Consider the following 19403-nt stretch of genomic DNA (forward strand, 5'->3'; position numbering starts at 1 on the left):
CAGAGGGAGCCATTCTTACTAATCTACTAGAGAACCATTTTGCATTTAAGTATAGATTTTGTATTACTGAAGCCTTTAGTGCGAGGTCTAATGCTTTAATATTTAATAATTTCTGCCCTCCGAATTCTTATTCATTATATAAATAGCTCTGTTTAATTTTGTCTAGCTTGCCGTTCCAAATCAAATTGAATATTTTTTGCTCATATAATATCAGCAAAGAGCTAAACTACGATATGAGTTAATCAGGGTGATTTTTCTACAAATAGATAGCTATTTTCCTTACATGGTAGAAAGATCTAATTTAGTTTTGCTAACTTTATATTTCATTCTTCTGGGATAGGAATACAGAGTATGTCCACTTCACCAGCAGACCATTTAATTGGTAAACTACACGATAATGTGAAAGTTCTGTTTTTTTTGTGATCCATTGCGTAATATAGTACACTTATTATAATTTTATTGTAATCCAGAGAGGTTAGAACAATTATCTAAATCCTCTATGGGGCTGTGGAGGGATCCAAATTGTGGATTTAAAAGAAAACATGAATCATCAGCGTACAATGACACCTTTTCTATTTAAGCCCTGGATTTTTAGCCCCTTGATATTATTGTTGATCTGATTTTAATAGCTAACATTTCAATGGCCATAATATGATATGCCAGTAGTGGACAACCTTGTTTTACTCCTCTTGACAATACTTTCCTAGAAGTAGTCATTATTTACTATTTTTCACCTAGGGTTACTTATATAACTTTAACCCATTGTATTCATGGCATTTATATATACATTCCAGTCGTACTTTATCAAAAGCCTTTTCAAAGTCAGCTTAGACTTGCTTTCCATGACAGATCTATAAGACACATTTCTATTTGAATTTGATTGGGTTGCCCAAAAAGTTACATATTGCAGCTTTAAACACTCTCAAAATCACAGACAGAGCTATGGATGCAAGGACTGACTATCCATGATATAATAATTATAGTTTTAACCATGGTTTGGTTATATAGTGCTTCATTACATTTATTTTGTTTACAAACATTGGAGTAAAACAAGCTTGTGTTCTATTTTGGGTTCTGATGGGCTACAACAGTTGAAGTAAGTAACCTACCCTGCCGCTATCATAACACTTTATTACAAGAGACTATTGACAGAACAAACGCAGCGTATGAGGCACTTCTGAATGTTTGCTTTTTTATAACAGATGTTTGCCTGCGCCAAGTCCCTGTACATCTCTGACACAGACAAAAGGAAGCACTTTCGCCTGGTCCTCAAGCTCTTCCTTGGTAACGGGCAGGAGATTGGCTCCTTCCTCAGTAAGCTGATCAAAGTTATCTCCAAACCGTCCCAGAAGAGGCAGTCTATGAAGAACGCTGACTGTGAGTGAAAGGTGATCCTAAGGTGCCACAATCCCCAGGGTCACAATGGGACTAGAGTGGAGGTGCAGGTTGCCACTCCCTAATTAGGCCAGACATGTGTCCTTATGATCCAGGAGCACACACTACGAGTCCAGTTGTGTTGACATAGTGGTCTCCTACCCCTTGCGAGATCCAAAGGAAAGGCGCCAGAGAGGTTTGACAGCTGAGATCAAAAGTGGGGTGACATAGTGTGCACTGTGTGCGAAAGGAAATACCTGCAATTGTCATGCTGCATTAGTCATTAATGAGAATGGTGTATGCTTATTTATGGGCTTATTTGTGATGTGTATTTATGTATTTAATGTATGGAAATGTGTCATGTGCACAACATGTGAAAATGAAATGTATTTGTCATGCTGCATACTACGGCTATGTGTGTGTGTGTGTGTGCATATGTGTGTGTTTGTGTGCACATTCATGTTGTGTACACACGTCTGTATGTTTGCGTGTGTGTACATTTGCAGTGTGCATTTCCACGGGGTCGAGGGTGGCTCTATTCAACCGCTTGCGGTCCCAAACGGTCAGCACACGTTACCTGGCCGTAGAACGAGGGGCCTTTGTAGCCAGTGCCAGACAGTGGACTGCATTTACAGTCACTCTAGGTATGAATGGTTGTCTGAACCACTGTCTCTCAGTCCTCCATCTACACACTCTCTCTCTCTTTACTGCTGTGGGCAGAATTCCTTGTCATGAAAAGAAGAAGTAAATCTTCTAGCTGGTGGTAATGCTGGGACAATATTTGTTTTCCATCATGAAATAAAAAAACATCTGCTAATACATTCCAAGATGGATTTTCAACCTTTCTCTGATTGGAATCAGATCCCAAAACTAAGATCAAGCCCACCCCAGAAGTAGACTCCATAGGCTCATCTGTTTTTCATGTTTTCATCCTACTGCTATTCATTCCCTTACATTGTTTTAACTTTGTCTGTCTGTCTGTGTCTGTGTCTGTGTCTGTGTCTGTGTCTGTGTCTGTGTCTGTGTCTGTGTCTGTGTCTGTGTCTGTGTCTGTGTCTGTGTCTGTGTCTGTGTCTGTGCAGTGGAGGACCAGCATGCTGACTCGGAGGAGTTCACGGTGTGTGAGGGATTCATCTGCTACGGCTGTGTGGTTCAGCTGGTCTGCACTGACTCCGGGGTGGCCCTGCCCCCCATGGTAAACACACACATGCAATAAAATCGGATATCACCTCAATGGTACCCTTATGCTGGAGACCTTGATAGCTGCAGTAGTCTGAAGTCTGACCACATTAATTCCACTGTATTCCATAATTGGGGTATATAATAACATGTTATAGTTTTTCCAGATGTTATATGGTTTGCTGTACAGCAGAATTCTATTGTTATTGTTGTCTTACTACCGTGCTTCTACACCTGCATTGCTTGCTGTTTGGGGTTTTAGGCTGGGTTTCTGTACAGCACTTTGAGATATCAGCTGATGTACGAAGGGCTATATAAATAAATTTGATTTGATTTGATTTACTCATTTCATAGGATGGGATTATTTTCAACCCTTCATGGCAATTCGCTGATCAGACCCCTTTCACGTACTCCCAAATTGGCGTTTGAATAATGCAGCTGATGGTTTAGAGTAACATTCATCTACATTGTACACATATACATGTTATTTAAGTTGAGGCAATTTGCTGAATTCTTTTTTTTTTTTGCAGAGGCTTGCATATTTTCCTTTATAAACTCTAGAGCGCTCTCCACCACGTTTACTGTGTTTGCTTACTGTTTGGTTCAGCTCAGGCATTTGGAGGGAGCTGAAATAGTGCTAGCCCACAGTCGTGCTGAGACTGCTCTCTCTGGTACACTCTTAGACAAAATGGTTCCAAATGGGTTATTTGGCTGTCCACATAGGTCTCCTGTGAAGAACCCTTTTTGGTTCCAGGTAGAACCCTTTGGGTTCCATGTTGAACCCTCTGTGGAAAGTTATTTTTTACATGGAACCCAAAAGGGTTCTATCTGGAACCAAAGAAATTCTACCAGGAACCAAAAAGGGTTCTTCAAAGAGTTCGCCGATGTGGACAGCCGAAGAACCTATTTAGGTTATTTTTTGTCTAAGCGTGTAGCTCAGGACCAGCCAGGGGTTATCTATAATGGGAAGATGATACATTGGCTTTCCCTGACAGGAAGACACAATCTTATTCAGGGGCCTCCTCCAGACATAACATCATCTAAGCCATGTTATTAACAAAGCTATCATGTTGTACATAGATTTAATAGAGGTCCAGTTGATTTTAAAAAGAGATTAAGCCAATGATGTGTCATATTGGAATATAGATTCCATTAGATTCCTATCATACTCGTACATGTATTTCTTATTGTCGCTGTTTATTTTTTTTATAGAGAGGAGGCCAAACGATGTGTCAAAAGGATGATGGATTCCTTTAGATCCTTGTTGTTTTTGGATTCCCTCCAGGTGATCCGCAAGGTGAACAAGCAGCACGCCATCCTAGATGTGGACGAGCCCGTCTCCCAGCTTCACAAGTGTGCCTTTCAGTTCAAGGACAACAGCCAGATGTACCTATGTCTGTCTAACGAGAGAATCATACAGTACCAGGTTAATATGACCCTATTCACACGATTGTGCCGACCCAAACCTGCGCTTGCTCTGATATTTTCTCTTCTCATTATGCTTTTCAACACGGTCCCTGCAATAGTGGGTGGTATTGGGTATTGGCTTTGCTCGGTTTGACTCAGTAGTGTAAAAAGCCCTCATGAGAGGTAAAATGTCACTTGTGGGACATGATGATACATTTCCATGCTATAACACTCGCTAGCACTCGCAATCTTTATTTAGCCCAGAATTAGGTCACATACCTAAATTAGTAGCTAAGGGATAGTGTCACTGAACCTATTCCTCTGGCCCTGGGTTCACGAGCAGTGAGACAGTTGTGGAATGGGGGGGTTCAATGGGAATGGGGCATGGAGGAGTTAACTTTTTTAACTTGGGTCTTCCCAGGTCTCATCCAGTCTGAGGGAGCAGAGCAGAGAGGTGCTGAACGATGGATCATGTTGGACCATCATCGGTACAGAGGCAGTGGAGTATACGTTCTGTGAGGGCCTGGCCTGCGTTCAGGGCGCCATCAGCCCAATACCTGTCATCACAGGACTGGAGGTGCGGTCTTAACACTACTGAAGCTGACAAAAAAAATCCATTGAGGAACAAGGAACTGCAGTGATTCAAATCAGCCTTGTTTTCTGTTCCTGTCAGTACGACGAATTGTGTTTTTTTTTAATGTAAATTGCACACAGTAACATTTAAGAGATGTGGATGGGGGAAAATGAGTACTGTAAGAGTACTGTACAATACAGTACCTAAATAATACAGTACTAAAACTACTACTATTGGTAGACTCCCCTTGTAGGTATATCATTCCAGTTTACAGAATAAGAAGTGTGTGTGTGAGGGTAGTAAAAAAAGTTTAATGTTGATATGATGGTTTGATTGAATTAATGTTAAATGTGTCCTTTTAGGTGAATGGTGGAGGACACGTAGCCATGCTAGAAGTAAATGGAGAAAACTTTGGCCCCCATCTGAAAGTTTGGTTTGGAAATGTGGAGGCAGAAACTATGTTCAGGTACATTTTAAATATCACAAGTAACTGTTCTTGTTCTATAATCAAGTAAATGCAATGCCTCAACTAGACCAGTGTGGTGTCCTTACAAAGGAGGACACATATAAAATGCACAGTGCAAACTTGTTGTTTCAATTTACTAATATCTATGTACTTGTTGTAGTTATCAGGGTTATAGGCTTAATGGCCCTCTGGCCTACTTTAGTTTGTCTTGCTTAGTTGCTTTTTATGGCCACTTCCAGGTGAACGTAGACTTACAAGCACGCCAAAGAACACTTGGAGAGGCCCCAGTCATATTTAAAACTTCCGCTCTCATTCATTTTACCACATGAACTCCAGGTGGTACATGGGACAGCACAAGTATACAGGACTTCGAGTTACATTTAAACAAGGCCGTTAGAACTTGGTTTGTAATAAAACATTTCTGAAATGTACATTTGGAGGACATTTTCCCATGGGGCTTGGCCGTAGGATTACAATGCAGCCCCAGAAGCTTGACCCAAATATGGAAGTAGCCATTTTGTGATGTACATAGGTATTCAGGTGAACAGAAGGGTCTTTAAAGGGGCAGTGCGGTTAAAACATTGTTTTTTTCCACACTATGAGGTCAAAATTACACTCTGAAATTGTGAACGTGCCTTTTTTTGCTGAAGAGCTGAAAAGGCCAGGAACTTTAGTTCATCTTTGATTTGCATTTCTCCCACTGCCGGTCCCGCACGATCAAATTGGTACTCCTCATGTTCACATGCACAGGAGAGAGGTAGGTAGTTATGCATGGTCAAAAGCATTTAGAGATTGTACGGTAGTTGTTGGCTACAAGGCAGCAATTGTTTGTTTGCACTTCCACTTGTTTGTCTTCCATCAGAACAATCACTTTGTCTGATTTGGCATATGCACAGCAAACTTCAACAAGTTAGCTAGCTAACGACACTTACACTAGCCAGTGAATTTGCAGCTGTCATCGTCCATCAAGGTTCTGTCCCATACTGAAAATTGTCCATAGTGTTTCTATCATCTAGTTTGAACAAGTTCTGTAAAAATAATGTACTTTCAGAGTGCAATCAAATTTGATTTAGACCTTGTTTATGGAAAAGTGGTTAGTTCTGTATATCAATTGCTGCAACATGCTGAAAATTGTCCACAGTTTTCCTATCATCTAGTTTGAACAGTTTGAACATCTAGCATCCGGGAGCAACCTTGCAAGAAGTAAGTTTCTAAATAGTTATTCTTCTACCTACTTATTATTATTACTATTAAAAGTAAAGAACATGATATTGTGGTTCTAGCTAGCTAACTACTAGCCTTGACCGCAACTAGGGTAGCTAAGTAGCTACTGACACAGGTACCTGTAGCTAGCTACATCAAAAGTAATGTCAGAATCGTAAAGGGGAAACAAGTCAGATGTTGCCTCCCACAATGTAAACAATGTTCCCACATAGCCAGCTACACTTTTCCCCTATTTCTGGGACTCAGCTAGCTAACGTAAGCTTGTAGGAAGATAGTCAGTTAGGTAACGTGATTTACACCGATTCGTACACATTTGCGCAACCGCTGCAGTTAAACGAAGCTGCAATGAAAACTAATGTAGCGACTGCATTGGCATCAAAATGCGTTGTGAATTATGTTTCTATTCAAGCGTTGATTGACATGGTAATGGACCAATAATATTGGAGTAAAGTTGAAAAAACTGACCCCTCTGACGCTGTATGTTAAATTGTGATGTGTCACAATGTAATAAATTGTGACGTGTCACAACGTAATGTACGGCATGCATCATGAAACTCATTCTGTGCCATACAGCCTCTTTCCACCAGGTGTAGCCCTTTTCGCAGACTAAAAACAATAAATTATCAATGGTGAGTGTAATGGTGATTGTAAAGTTAATTACTTGTTGTGAGTTCATCAATTAATCAATTGTTATTTTTTTTGTGTAATCATTGCGAGCCATCATGACTCTAAACCCTGTCAGCAGCAGTTTAATTGTGAAGATACATTTAGCGCTGCCCTAAAAACCCTATTCAAATTCGACACAAACCTTCAAATAGGTATGTAATGTGACATTATATAGTGTTTTATATACATTTTAGAGGTGATAAGTTGGACAAATCGGGTGAAAAAAAGCAGTTTTCCCACACGACATATCTCCCCCTTTCACTATTATGCAGTAGCTTCCCCACCCACCATTTTAAAAAGACCCGGTGGAGCTCCATTGCCTTCAATCATGCAGAGATGGGCAGCATGAAGCTGTCGTCATTGCTGGCAAGGGGGGAAATTGTGCTTTACAATGGTATTCATATTAAAGTTGACCTGGAAGTATTGTTTTTGGGTGCTAAAATAAGGTCAAATGTACGGAACAGCACAATGTACAAAAGTGTGTTAGCTATTGTTAGCTAGCTAACTTATACTATAATACTAGGATACTGACGAGACATTTAGCTATATTAGCGATTCTGACATTGCTTCATTATGTACAGGTACCTAAGTAAATGAACGTCATGTCATGTCATGTCATGGTCAAAGCTAGCTAGCTACCTTGCTAACTGGATCCCTATAGAAAGTGTAGGCTGGAAATGTTAGTTTACATTGTGGGTGGCAACCAGACTGTCATTGCCGCTATTCCCAAACGCTTCGCCAGATTTGAACATTTATAAAATAAAAATGTGTCCCTAATTTAATACAACCGTTAATAGAATGTGGTTGTGATAAACAGAGGCCTTTCAGTTTTTGTCCTGCAAATGTGGCTCTAATTTATTAATGGTTGGAGCTATAAGCTTATTATGACCCCATTCCTGTGAAACCTAAGATTCTTAGGAACACAAGCTGTGTAGGACTTGTTAGAGAAGTGAGTGGACAGGACCAGGCATAATCAGACTGGGGGAAAAAAGCACCTCAATAATTTTCTACACAGAACATCATACACAATTATTGCCAGGTGATTTTCTTATAATTTTCCAATATCTTTCTGAATAATTTCAGTCACTTCAAACCATACTTCCTTTAGATTGAAATACTGTCAAAGTACTTTCAGACTGATTTGTAATAACAGGCCATCATAGAGCTAAATAACTTTTTTAACTTTGGCAATTGATGGGGTAACTACTTAGCAATAACTATTTTTATGTCACCACATTCTATACTGACCAAAAACATAAACGCAACATGTAAAGTGTTGGTCCATTGTTTCATGAGCTGAAACAAAATATCCCACAAAAGCTTATTTCTCTCAAATGTTGTGCACAAATGTGTTTACATCCTTGTTAGTGAGCATTTCTCCTTTGCCACGATAGTCCATTCACCTGACTGGTGTGGCATATCAAGAAGATGATTAATTAAACAGCATGATAATTACACAGGTGTACCTTGTGCTGGGGAAAACACAAGGCAACTCTAAAATGTGCAGTTCTGTCACAGCACATTGCTGCAGATGTCTCAAGTTTTGAGGGAGCATGCATTTGCTGACTGCAGGAATATCCACCAGAGCTGTTGCCAGAGAATTGAATGTTAATTACTCTACCATAAGCCACCTCCAACTTTGTTTTAGAGAATTTGGCAGTACGTCCAACCAGCCTCACAACCGCAGACCAAGTGTAAACATGCCAGCCCAGGACCTCCACATCCAGCTTCTTCACCTGCAGGATCATCTGAGAGCCACCTGGACAGCTGATGAAACTGGCTTTGCACAACCAAAGAATTTCTGCACAAACTGTCGGAAACCATTTCAGGGAAGCTTGTCTATGTGCCAGTCCTCACCAGGGTCTTGACCTGATTGCAGTTCTGCATCATAACTGACATCAGTGGGCAAATGCTGACCTTCGATGGCTACTGGCACGCTGGAGAAGTGTGCTCTTCACGGATGAATCACAGTTTCAACTGTACCGGGCAGATGGCAGACAGTGCGTTTGGCGTCGTGTGGTCGAGCAGTTTGCTTATGTCAACGTTGCGAACAGAGTGCCCCATGGTGGTGGTTGGGTTATGGTATGGGCAGGCATAAGCTACGGACAATGAACACATTTGTATTTTGTCGATGGCAATTTGAATGCACAGAGATACCGTGGTGAGATCTTGAGGCCAATTGTTGTGCCATTCATGCGATGCAATCACCTCAACCACCTTAGTCTTCGGGGTCAAGCCAAATGAATTCAGCCTCCTGAGGTTGAAGAGGCACTGTTGCATCTTCTTCACCACACTGTCTGTGTGGGGGACCATTTCAGATTGTCAGTGATGTATATGCCGAGGATATTATTGTATGTTGCATTTATATTTGTGTTAATTGTATAATCAAAGGTAAGGTGTAAGAGGGCAGTGAATATGCAGTTTCAATTTAGCAAAATAATGGTATGGATATGAAAGTGGGTCAGATGTATTGCAGCTCATAGTTTGTTTGTCTGTCCCCCTGGTCCTGTGTGGCTCAGCTTGTAGAGCAAGGCGCTTGCAACGCCAGGCTTGTGGGTTTGATTCCTACAGGGGACCAGTACGAAAAAGTATGACAATGTATGCCCACACTACTGTAAATTGCTCTGGATAAGAGTGTCTGCTAATTGACTCAAATGTAAATGTCCATTTAGTTCTGCAGACAAGCTCCCAAACCCATCCAGGATGGGTTCCCTTAGAATCTTGGAACTCCTGGTGGATGCAAAGGACTACACAGGCTGCAGCACCAGTCCTTTCCTATGGCCCAGATACCCCCAGCCCCATCACCAACTGACAAAGCTCCTATATGCCAGATACCTGTAATATCTACCAATGTCTTCTATTGGTCATACAGCCCATCACAGATAGATGAGTAGCCCCTTTCCATTGACAATTTCTACTAAGTCTGTTGAAGGGCATGGTTTAGCCACCACATGTACTAAAAATAGTAATATATAGCCCCATGATTGTTCTGCTATGCGGACAAAAGTTATATACAGTACCAGTCAAATGTTTGGACACCTATTCATTCAAGGGTTTTTCTTTATTTGTATTATTATCTACGTTATAGAATAATAGTGAAGACTTTAAAATTATGAAATAACACATGAAATCATGTTGTAACCAAAAAACAGTAAAAACAATATATTTTTTATTTGAGATTCTTCAAAGTAGCCACCCTTTGCACACTCTTGGCATTTTCTCATCCAGCTTCATGAGGTTGTCACCTGGAATACATTTCAATTAACAGGTGTGCCTTGTTAAAAGTACATTTGTGGATTTTTTCCCCCTTGGTTACATCATTGCTGCAGGGAATGTACAGGGAAGGCGAGAGCATGATAGATTGGCCCTAGCCTACGTCCAGAGTGTTTCCTGGGATTTGTCAACTTCTATCGCAGCTTTATCCGGGGTCACAGCACCCTGGCTTCTCCCGTCTGCACTCACCTCTCCCAAGTTACCGTTCACATGGTCCCCAGCTGCTGACCAGGAATTCCGGGTCCTCAAGCACTGCTTCACCACTGCTCCCATATTGGTTCATCCTGACCCATCCTGTCAGTGCGTGGTGGAGGCCGATGCTTCGGATGTTGGAGTGGGGGCTGTCCTGTCCCAGCGTTCTGCCCTTGACCTCAAGTTACATCCCTGCGCCTTCTACTCCCATCACCTTAATGCAACGGAGAGGAACTACAATGTGGGGAATCGTGAGCTTCTCGCTGTGAAGATGGCGTTGAAGGGGGCGGAACATCTGTTATTGTGTGGACGGACCACATGAACCTGGAATATCAAGCTAGGTGGGCCCTGATTTTCACCCGGTTTAACTTCACCTTCTCCTACCGACCAGGATCCAAGAACATCAAGCCAGATGCGCTGTCATGGCGCTTTTTGAACCTCGAGACCATCCTTTCCAGCTCGTGTCTGGCGACGTCACTCTTCTGGGGAATAGGGATGCAGGTCTGTGAGGTGCAGCGTTCCCAGCCGAACCCCGGGGGGGGTTTGTTTGTGCCTGATGCTGTCCGCTCCTCTGTCCTGGAGTGGACCCACTCCTCCAGGCTTGCCTGCCACCTGGGTTACCGTCGGACCCTGGTTATTGTGCGACAACGCTTTTGGTGGCCTACCATGGTCCTGGATATCTCTGCGTTCGTCGCCGCCTACACGGTCTGTGCGCAGACTCCTCGCAAGCTCTGGCTGGTCTTCTTCAACCACTGCATGTCCCTCACAGTCCCTGGTTTCACATATCCCTGGACTTTGTCATGGGTCTTCCCCCGCCATCCTGACTGTAGTGGACCGGTTTCCCAAAGCTGCCCACTTCATTCCTCTCTCAAAGCTACCCTCTGCCAAAGAGACGGCCCAGCTCATGTTGCAGCACGTCTTCCAGATCCATGGACTCCTGGTGGACATGGTCTTCAACCGGGGCCCTCAGTTCTCATCCCGGTTCTGGAAGGCATTCTGCACACTCATTGGGTCGTCGGCCAGCCTGTCTTCCGGGTTCCACCCGCAGTCCAACGGCCAGTTGGAACGAGCCAATCAAGACCTGGAAACGACTCTTCGCTGCCTTGTCTCCGCCAACCCCACCACCTGGAGCCAGCAACTCGTGTGGGTTGAATACCCCCGCAACGCCCTCCCCTGCTGTGCTACTAGGATCTTGCCTTTCGAGTGTTCCCTGGGGTATCAGCTCCTGCTCTTCTCTGAGCCAGAGGAAGAGGTCGGCATACCCTCGGCCCAGATGTTTGTCCGACGCTGTTGTCCCGTACCCTCCATATTAATCACACTTTTCACTTTTCATGTGTCTAGGATTAAACCTGTCTCACAGCCCTTTGTCTCCTGTTTCCATTAAATAAACTTTGTGATGATACTGAATATTAATATTATTATAGTCTGCCCCGTGGATAATCATGGCATTCTGCAATGAGTGGACAGCAGACAGGGTATACTGTAGGCCAGGATGGTCCCCCATGCAAATAGGCTGTTCTGGGCCTGCATCTTCTGGTGACCTACTGCATCTTCTGGTAACCTATTGAAGACAATGCAATGCATCTTAATTTGTTATATCAAATCAAATCAAATCAAATTGTATTTGTCACATGCACATGGTTAGCAGATGTTAATGCGAGTGTAGCGAAATGCTTGTGCTTCCAGTTCCGACAATGCAGTAATAACCAACAAGTAATCTAACTAACAATTCCAAAACGAATATCTTATACACAGTGTAAGGGGATAAAGAATATGTACATAAAGATATGAATGAGTGATGGTGCAGAGCAGCATAGGCAAGATACAGTAGATGGTATCGAGTACAGTATATACATATGAGATGAGTATGTAAACAAAGTGGCATAGTTAAAGTGGCTAGTGATACAATTATTACATAAGGATGCAGTAGATGATAGAGTACAGTATATACGTATACATATGAGATGAATAATGTAGGGTATGTAAACATTATATTAGGTAGCATTGTTTAAAGTGGCTAGTGATATATTTTACATCCTTTCCCATCAATTTCCATTATTGAAGTGGCTGGAGTTGAGTCAGTGTGTTGGCAGCAGCCACTCAATGTTAGTGGTGGCTGTTTAACAGTCTGATGGCCTTGAGATAGAAGCTGTTTTTCAGTCTCTCGGTCCCAGCTTTGATGCACCTGTACTGACCTCGCCTTCTGGATGACAGCGGGGTGAACAGGCAGTGGCTCGAGTGGGTGTTGTCCTTGATGATATTTATGGCCTTCCTGTAACATCAGGTGGTGTAGGTGTCCTGGAGGGCAGGTAGTTTGCCCCCGGTGATACGTTGTGCAGACCTCACTACCCTCTGGAGAGCCTTACGGTTGTGGGCGGAGCAGTTGCCGTACCAGGCGGTGATACAGCCCACCAGGATGCTCTCGATTGTGCATCTGTAGAAGTTTGTGAGTGTTTTTGGTGACAAGCCGAATTTCTTCAGCCTCCTGAGGTTGAAGAGGCGCTGCTGCGCCTTCTTCACGATGCTGTCTGTGTGAGTGGAACAATTTAGTTTGTCTGTGATGTGTATGCCGAGGAACTTAAAACTTACTACCCTCTCCACTACTGTTCCATCGATGTGGATAGGGGGTGTTCCCTCTGCTGTTTCCTGAAGTCCACAATCATCTCCTTAGTTTTGTTGACGTTGAGTGTGAGGTTATTGTCCTGACACCACAGTCCGAGGGCCCTCACCTCCTCCCTGTAGGCCGTCTCGTCGTTGTTGGTAATCAAGCCTACCACTGTTGTGTCATCCGCAAACTTGATGATTGAGTTGGAGGCGTGCGTTGCCGCGCAGTCGTGGGTGAACAGGGAGTACAGGAGAGGGCTCAGAACGCACCCTTGTGGGGCCCCAGTGTTGAGGATCAGCGGGGTGGAGATGTTGTTGCCTACCCTCACCACCTGGGGGCGGCCGTCAGGAAGTCCAGTACCCAGTTGTACAGGGCGGGGTCGAGACCCAGGGTCTCGAGCTTGATGATGAGCTTGGAGGGTACTATGGTGTTAAATGCCGAGCTGTAGTCGATGAACAGCATTCTCACATAGGTATTCCTCTTGTCCAGATGGGTTAGGGCAGTGTGCAGTGTGGTTGAGATTGCGTCGTCTGTGGACCTATTTGGGCGGTAAGCAAATTGGAGTGGGTCTAGGGTGTCAGGTAGGGTGGAGGTGATATGGTCCTTGACTAGTCTCTCAAAGCACTTCATGATGACGGAAGTGAGTGCTACGGGGCGGTAGTCGTTGTCGTATCATTGTTGTACTATGTATGCCTTTAGTTTGGATGACATGGCAAAGTAGCCTACACACCTGTGGAAGTTCGTTGCTTTCAGGGTCCAGCTCCAACTGACAGGTTGAATACCATGTGCCTTTGTTGTTGTTTTTTGAAGGGGTAAAGGGGCGCGCTCTAGATGATTCTATCAGCCAATCAGGGCTGTATGTAAATATATTAACATTTGTATCCCCACGTCCACACAGTCGGACTGAGCATTTCAGTGGCCCAAGAAGGTTCAGGGAAACAAATTCTAAAATATATTTGGGATTTATATTCAAATTTAACAGACACAGTCATTTATTAGACCTAAAGTGAAAATAAAAACATGGCAAACATTCTCATGTAAAAAGGAGGTACAGTATTTCAGATGAAAATTATTTTTTGTCCTCCACAAAATATGTTCTTTAATTAATCCAATGGATAGGCCCATTGTTGCACAATGGAGTTCAAGTGGCTTGAGTACCATTGGAATTGCTTGGCTCAGCTGTCCAACTCTTCAGCCAGTTGTAATGGTGTGCGGAATGTTCCACTGCAGCATCAGGTGTCTCTGAGGTTTTAGGTAATTTGACCAAATCCAAGCATTTGTTCTGATGTCATCACCACCCTTAAACCTCACCCAAAACGCTGATATATCATTTGCTAGGGTCTTGCCAAAAGGTTCTGCAAGTATCCTCACCACCACAAGATCAGTGTTTGTATAACATTGTAATCCACAGTATGCTCTTCGTTCCAAGGCTGCAGGAAATGTGTGAGAGAAACATAATCTTCCACTGCCATGTAAATGAAGCTGGATTCATAATTTTTAAATGAAGAGCTTAAAATCAAACACTATGAGTCAGAGATTTTGCGACTTGAAACATGACTTGGAAAAAACACTTGACTTGGACTTGAGCATCTATGACTCAGGACTTAACTTGGACTTGAGCTGTATGACTCAAGAGACTCGAGAGACTTGGATTTTCCCCTCTCAAAAGAGCATTCCCACCTTCCTCTCTTGTTAAATTATGTTATTACACCGTGAACATACATTTGTGGCAATGACGTTACGCAAAGCGGAGAATCTTAATGGGTTATATGGGAAATGACTGATAAATTCTGTTCTGATCTGCCTCGCACCGCTGCTGTCCTATATTTTCAACACTTGTCACTTGAAAATATGCACTCTTGAGCAAGAGTTTCTGTGAATGTTTATTCTCAGCCAACTACAGACCCCTCAACGCGCATGTAGTGGGCGTGGGGAAAGCAACAACACTTGATTCTAATTGGAAATGTCACAATATCAGTCAAACTGTAGCTGTACTATCAACACTAGCTGTAAATCATAATTTGGATGGCCTTTCTATTGGTAATGGCCTTTCTATTGGTAATGTTGATTCAACAACCATTTATCTCATGATCTATGAAGTTTATTATGTAGGCATATGTAGTGTACTAGTAGGCCGAGTGCAAGGGAAAGAAAATATAACCTGAATTTAAAAATTGCATTGATATTGGTATAAAACACTTAACCATTGACTTGAGGACACAAAACCCAAAATTAGGGACATGACTTGACTTGAGCTCTGGAACTTGGGACTTGACTTGAGACTTGCCCATTGTTACTTGGGACTTGACTTGAGACTTGCCCATTGTTACTTGGGACTTGACTCGAGATCCGAGGACTTGCTAAATTGTGACTTGGTCTCATCTCTGATATTATTTGTCTCAAAACTGAAAATGTTTGCCCAAGCTTCCTGGAGAACCCATGGCGATTATTAAGGCCGGGATTCAATCCAATTAACGACTTGAATACAGAGCTAAACTTTTAAAGACAATTTCAATTGCAACAATGTGCGCGTTCCCAGTGGGTCCTGTGGATGTCAGCTCGAGCTAAAATCGCTGCAGTCCATTGTTTCTCTGTCTGTGAATCCTGGCCAATCTAGTATTGGGCGGCAGGGTAGCCTAGTGGTTAGAGCATTGGGCTAGTAACCGAAAGATTGCAAGTTCAAATCCCCGAGCTGACAAGGTACAAATCTGTCGTTCTGCCCCTGAACAGGCAGTTAACCCACTGTTCCTAGGCCGTCATTGAAAATAAGAATTTGTTCTTAACTGACTTGCCTGGTTAAAATAAAAATTGGTGAGACCATAAGCAGTCTAATCCTTCAAAAGAAGCACGTTTTGATTAACAAGTTGAATCCAAAAAACATTCAGATTTTCTTCTAATCAACTCTGCTTTAATTCTAACTTAAACCACAACTTATTTAGCAATAAGCAATCAGGCCTGGAATCTACAGCAAGAGCTGCCCGACTCACCTCTCTATTGTGTCACTGCAGGTCACCAAAGTCCATGCTGTGTGTGGTTCCAGACGTGTCCGTGTTCAGTGGGGAGTGGAGATGGCTGCGGCACCCCATCACCGTACCTCTGTCACTCATCCGTCTGGACGGTCTGATCTACAGGAGCACCTTCAGCTTCACCTACACCCCTGAACACAACACCCCCCCGCAGGCCAGAGGGGCACTGCAAAATGTCCCAGAGTCTGACACTCTCATAGACTTCATCCACCAAGAGTTCACACGCACCAACTTCCACTTGTTCATGCAGAACTAGCTAGTAGGGCTGGGCTGCATCATGATTCTTTACCCTTCTCCTGAGGTGTGCACTCATTCACTCCCCGTCCTGCATTTAAAAGCATTGGATTGGAGCAAGCATGGCTGGGGGAAGTTTCCACCATATTTCTGACAGCAGCTCATTCCTTTTTCTTCTTTTTTTAGAGTGCTTTTTATGTCCCTCAGGAATGATGTATGTACATGTTGCTAAACACTCAATTGAACAGTTGGATCACATACATACATAGTGCTCCCGAGGCTCCCGAGTGGCGCGGCTGTCTAAGGCCCTGCATCTCAGTGTTAGAGGTGTCACTACAGACCCTTGTTCAATTCCAGGCTGTATCACAACCGGCTGTGATTGGGAGTCCCATAGGGCGGCGCACACATGTGCCCAGCATCATCTGGGTTAGGGTTTAGCTGGGGTAGGCTGTCATTGAAAATAAGAAATTGTTATTAACTGACTTGCCTAATTAAGGATAAATAAATACATCTATGCAGTAAAGTTATTTGTTTTCTCTGTAAATCCCCATTTTGGCATGTCCCAAGTCATGTACGGCCAACTTCTAGGAAGAATTTAACCCACTTAACCCCAAGATTTCACCAAGTTTTCACTATCATTTTGAAGCCCTAGTTATTTTGTTGCTTTGGGAAAGAAATTTCAAATGATTTTTTACTTGTATAATGTGGTTAGTAATTAATGTACATGTGTCCCTCAGGTGAGATGGTTCTACTCTTTTTGGACATTTTCTGGTACACGTCAATCTATCTTGTTACCCATAGATAGAAATGTATTAAAAAGTAATAATTTTTGTTAAGGTTGCATAAAATTGCACCCCCCCCCCCCACTGCACACAAAAAGCTCCCATTCCTCCTGTCACAAGGGGAGATATTGCTGATTTAAGATTAAATCCACAACCCTTTTACGGTCAACCCTGTAGCTGTAATAGACATTTTATAGTAATCTTTCTTTAAATGTAACCTTTTGACAAGGAAAGCATGTTTATTATGACATAATAGGACATCTACTTTGTGCATGACAGTGCTCTTTATGACAGTGTTAAAATAGGTGAAATAAATAGTTATTTTTGACAAATTACACTACCCAAAAGGCACTCTATTTGTGAAATGACACAGCAGTACTTACTGGATCTTCATTACAATGGTATTCTCTTCACATCTTCGGTAAGGACAGGAGAGGTCTGTGTTCAAACAACTGTGACATGTTGCCTAAAATATGTACAGTTGAGGTTGGAAGTTTACATACAACCTAGCCAAATACATTTCAACTCAGTTTTTCACAATTCCTGATAATTAATCCTAGTAAAAATGTATTCCCTATCTTAGGTCAGTTACGATCACAACTTTATTTTAAGAATGTGAAATGTCAGAATAATAGTAGAGAGAATTATTTATTTAAGCTTTTATTTCTTTCATCCCATTGCCAGTGGGTCAGAAGTTTTACATACACTCAATTAGTATTTGGTAGCATTGCCTTTAAATTGATTCACTTGGGTCAAACGTTTCAGGTAGCCTTCCACAAGCTTCCCACAATAAGTTGGGTGAAAATTGGCCCATTCCTCCTGACAGAGCTGGTGTAACTGAGTCAGGTTTGTAGGCCTCCTTGCTCGCACACACTTTTTCTGTTCTGCCCACAAATGTTCTATAGGATTTAAGTCAGGGCCACTCCAATACCTTAACTTTGTTGTCCTTAAGTCATTTTGCCACAACTTTGGAAGTATGTTACAACACAGAGGCGGATGCAAGATGCAAGCAACGATGGTTTAATGAATGTAATTCACAGCAGCAACATGACAGACAGACTGTACTCAGAAGGAATCTGACCCAGGAACTCGGGCGCATCTTCCGATGATAACGTGCTGAGAAAACCAGGGGAGTGTGTCCGGATGAGTAGGAAGGAGCACAGCAGATAATCCACACAAGAGAAGAGCACGGACACACGACACAACCTCAGAGAATAAACAACGATCTGACAACAAGAAACACTGGTAACAGAACATATAAAGGGAAGATAAGTGGTTCCAGCTGGCGCAGACAATCAGGCCGAGATTGGGAACCACGCCCACACAAACACTGGAGAGAGAGAGAGAGAGAGAGACAGAGAGAGAGAGAGAGAGAGAGAGAGAAAGAGAGAGGGAGGCAGTGGATTCATGAACCGTGACAAAGTATGCTTGGGATCATTGTCCATTTGGAAGACCCATTTGCGACCAAGCTTTAACTTCCTGACTGATGTCTTGAGATGTTGCTTCAATATATCCACACAATTCTCCTGCCTCTATTTTGTGAAGTGCACATGTCCCTTTTGCAGCAAAGCACCCCCACAACATGATGCTGCCCCCCCTGTGCTTCAAGGTTGGGACGGTGTTCTTCCGCTTGCAAGCCTCCCCCTTTTTCCTCCAAACATAACGATGGTCATTATGGCCAACAGTTCTATTTTGTTTCACCAGTCCAGAGGACATTTCTCCAAAAAGTACGATCTTTGTCCCCATGTGCAGTTGCAAACCGTAATCTGGCTTTTTTATGGCCGTTTTGGAGCAGTGGCTTCTTCCTTCCTGAGCGGCCTTTCAGGTTATGTTGATATAGGACTCGTTCTACTGTGGACATAGCTACTTTTGTACCTGTTTGATTTTTACACCAATTCACCTCTATGAGACAGAACGCGTCTCCTTCCTGAGCGGTAATGACGGCTGCGTGATCCCATGGTGTTAATACTTACTACGTACTATTGTTTGTACAGATGAACGTAGTACTTTCAGGCGTTTGGAAATTGCTCCCAAGGATGAACCAGAGTTGTGGAGATCTACAATTTTTTTTCTGAGGTCTAGGCTGATTTTTTTTCTTCTTTTTTTCTATGATGTCAAGTACTGAGTTTGAAGGTAGGCCTTGAAATACATCCACATGTACATCTCTAATTGACTCAAATTATGTCAATTATCCTATCAGAAGCTTCTAAAGCCATGACATCATTTTCTGGAATTTTCCAAGCTATTTAAAGGCACAGTCAACTTAGTGTATGTAAACTTCTGACCCACTGGAATTGTGATACAGTGAATTATAAGTGTAATAATCTGCCTGCAAACAATTGTTGGAAAAATTACTTGTGTCATGAACAAAGTAGATGTCCTAACCGACTTGCCAAAACTA

The 19403-nt window shown here is 42.7% G+C and overlaps 1 protein-coding gene across 2 annotated transcripts in view; it reads left to right on the forward strand.

The window, feature by feature from the left end:
- rbpjl (recombination signal binding protein for immunoglobulin kappa J region-like) overlaps positions 1–16752 on the forward strand; it is a 28959-nt gene extending 12207 nt beyond the window's left edge. For both annotated transcript variants that reach the window (XM_064955241.1, XM_064955249.1), the window contains exons 6-12: positions 1203–1377; positions 1881–2018; positions 2457–2569; positions 3839–3979; positions 4382–4537; positions 4897–5000; positions 15969–16752. In XM_064955241.1, the coding sequence (XP_064811313.1) occupies positions 1203–1377; positions 1881–2018; positions 2457–2569; positions 3839–3979; positions 4382–4537; positions 4897–5000; positions 15969–16242 (1101 nt within the window). In that variant the 3' untranslated portion in view covers positions 16243–16752. The remainder of the gene's footprint in view (positions 1–1202; positions 1378–1880; positions 2019–2456; positions 2570–3838; positions 3980–4381; positions 4538–4896; positions 5001–15968) is intronic.
- Positions 16753–19403: the final 2651 nt, after the last annotated feature.

This window comes from Oncorhynchus masou, chromosome 5 (assembly GCF_036934945.1).
Source record: "Oncorhynchus masou masou isolate Uvic2021 chromosome 5, UVic_Omas_1.1, whole genome shotgun sequence".
Taxonomy (NCBI): domain Eukaryota; kingdom Metazoa; phylum Chordata; class Actinopteri; order Salmoniformes; family Salmonidae; genus Oncorhynchus; species Oncorhynchus masou.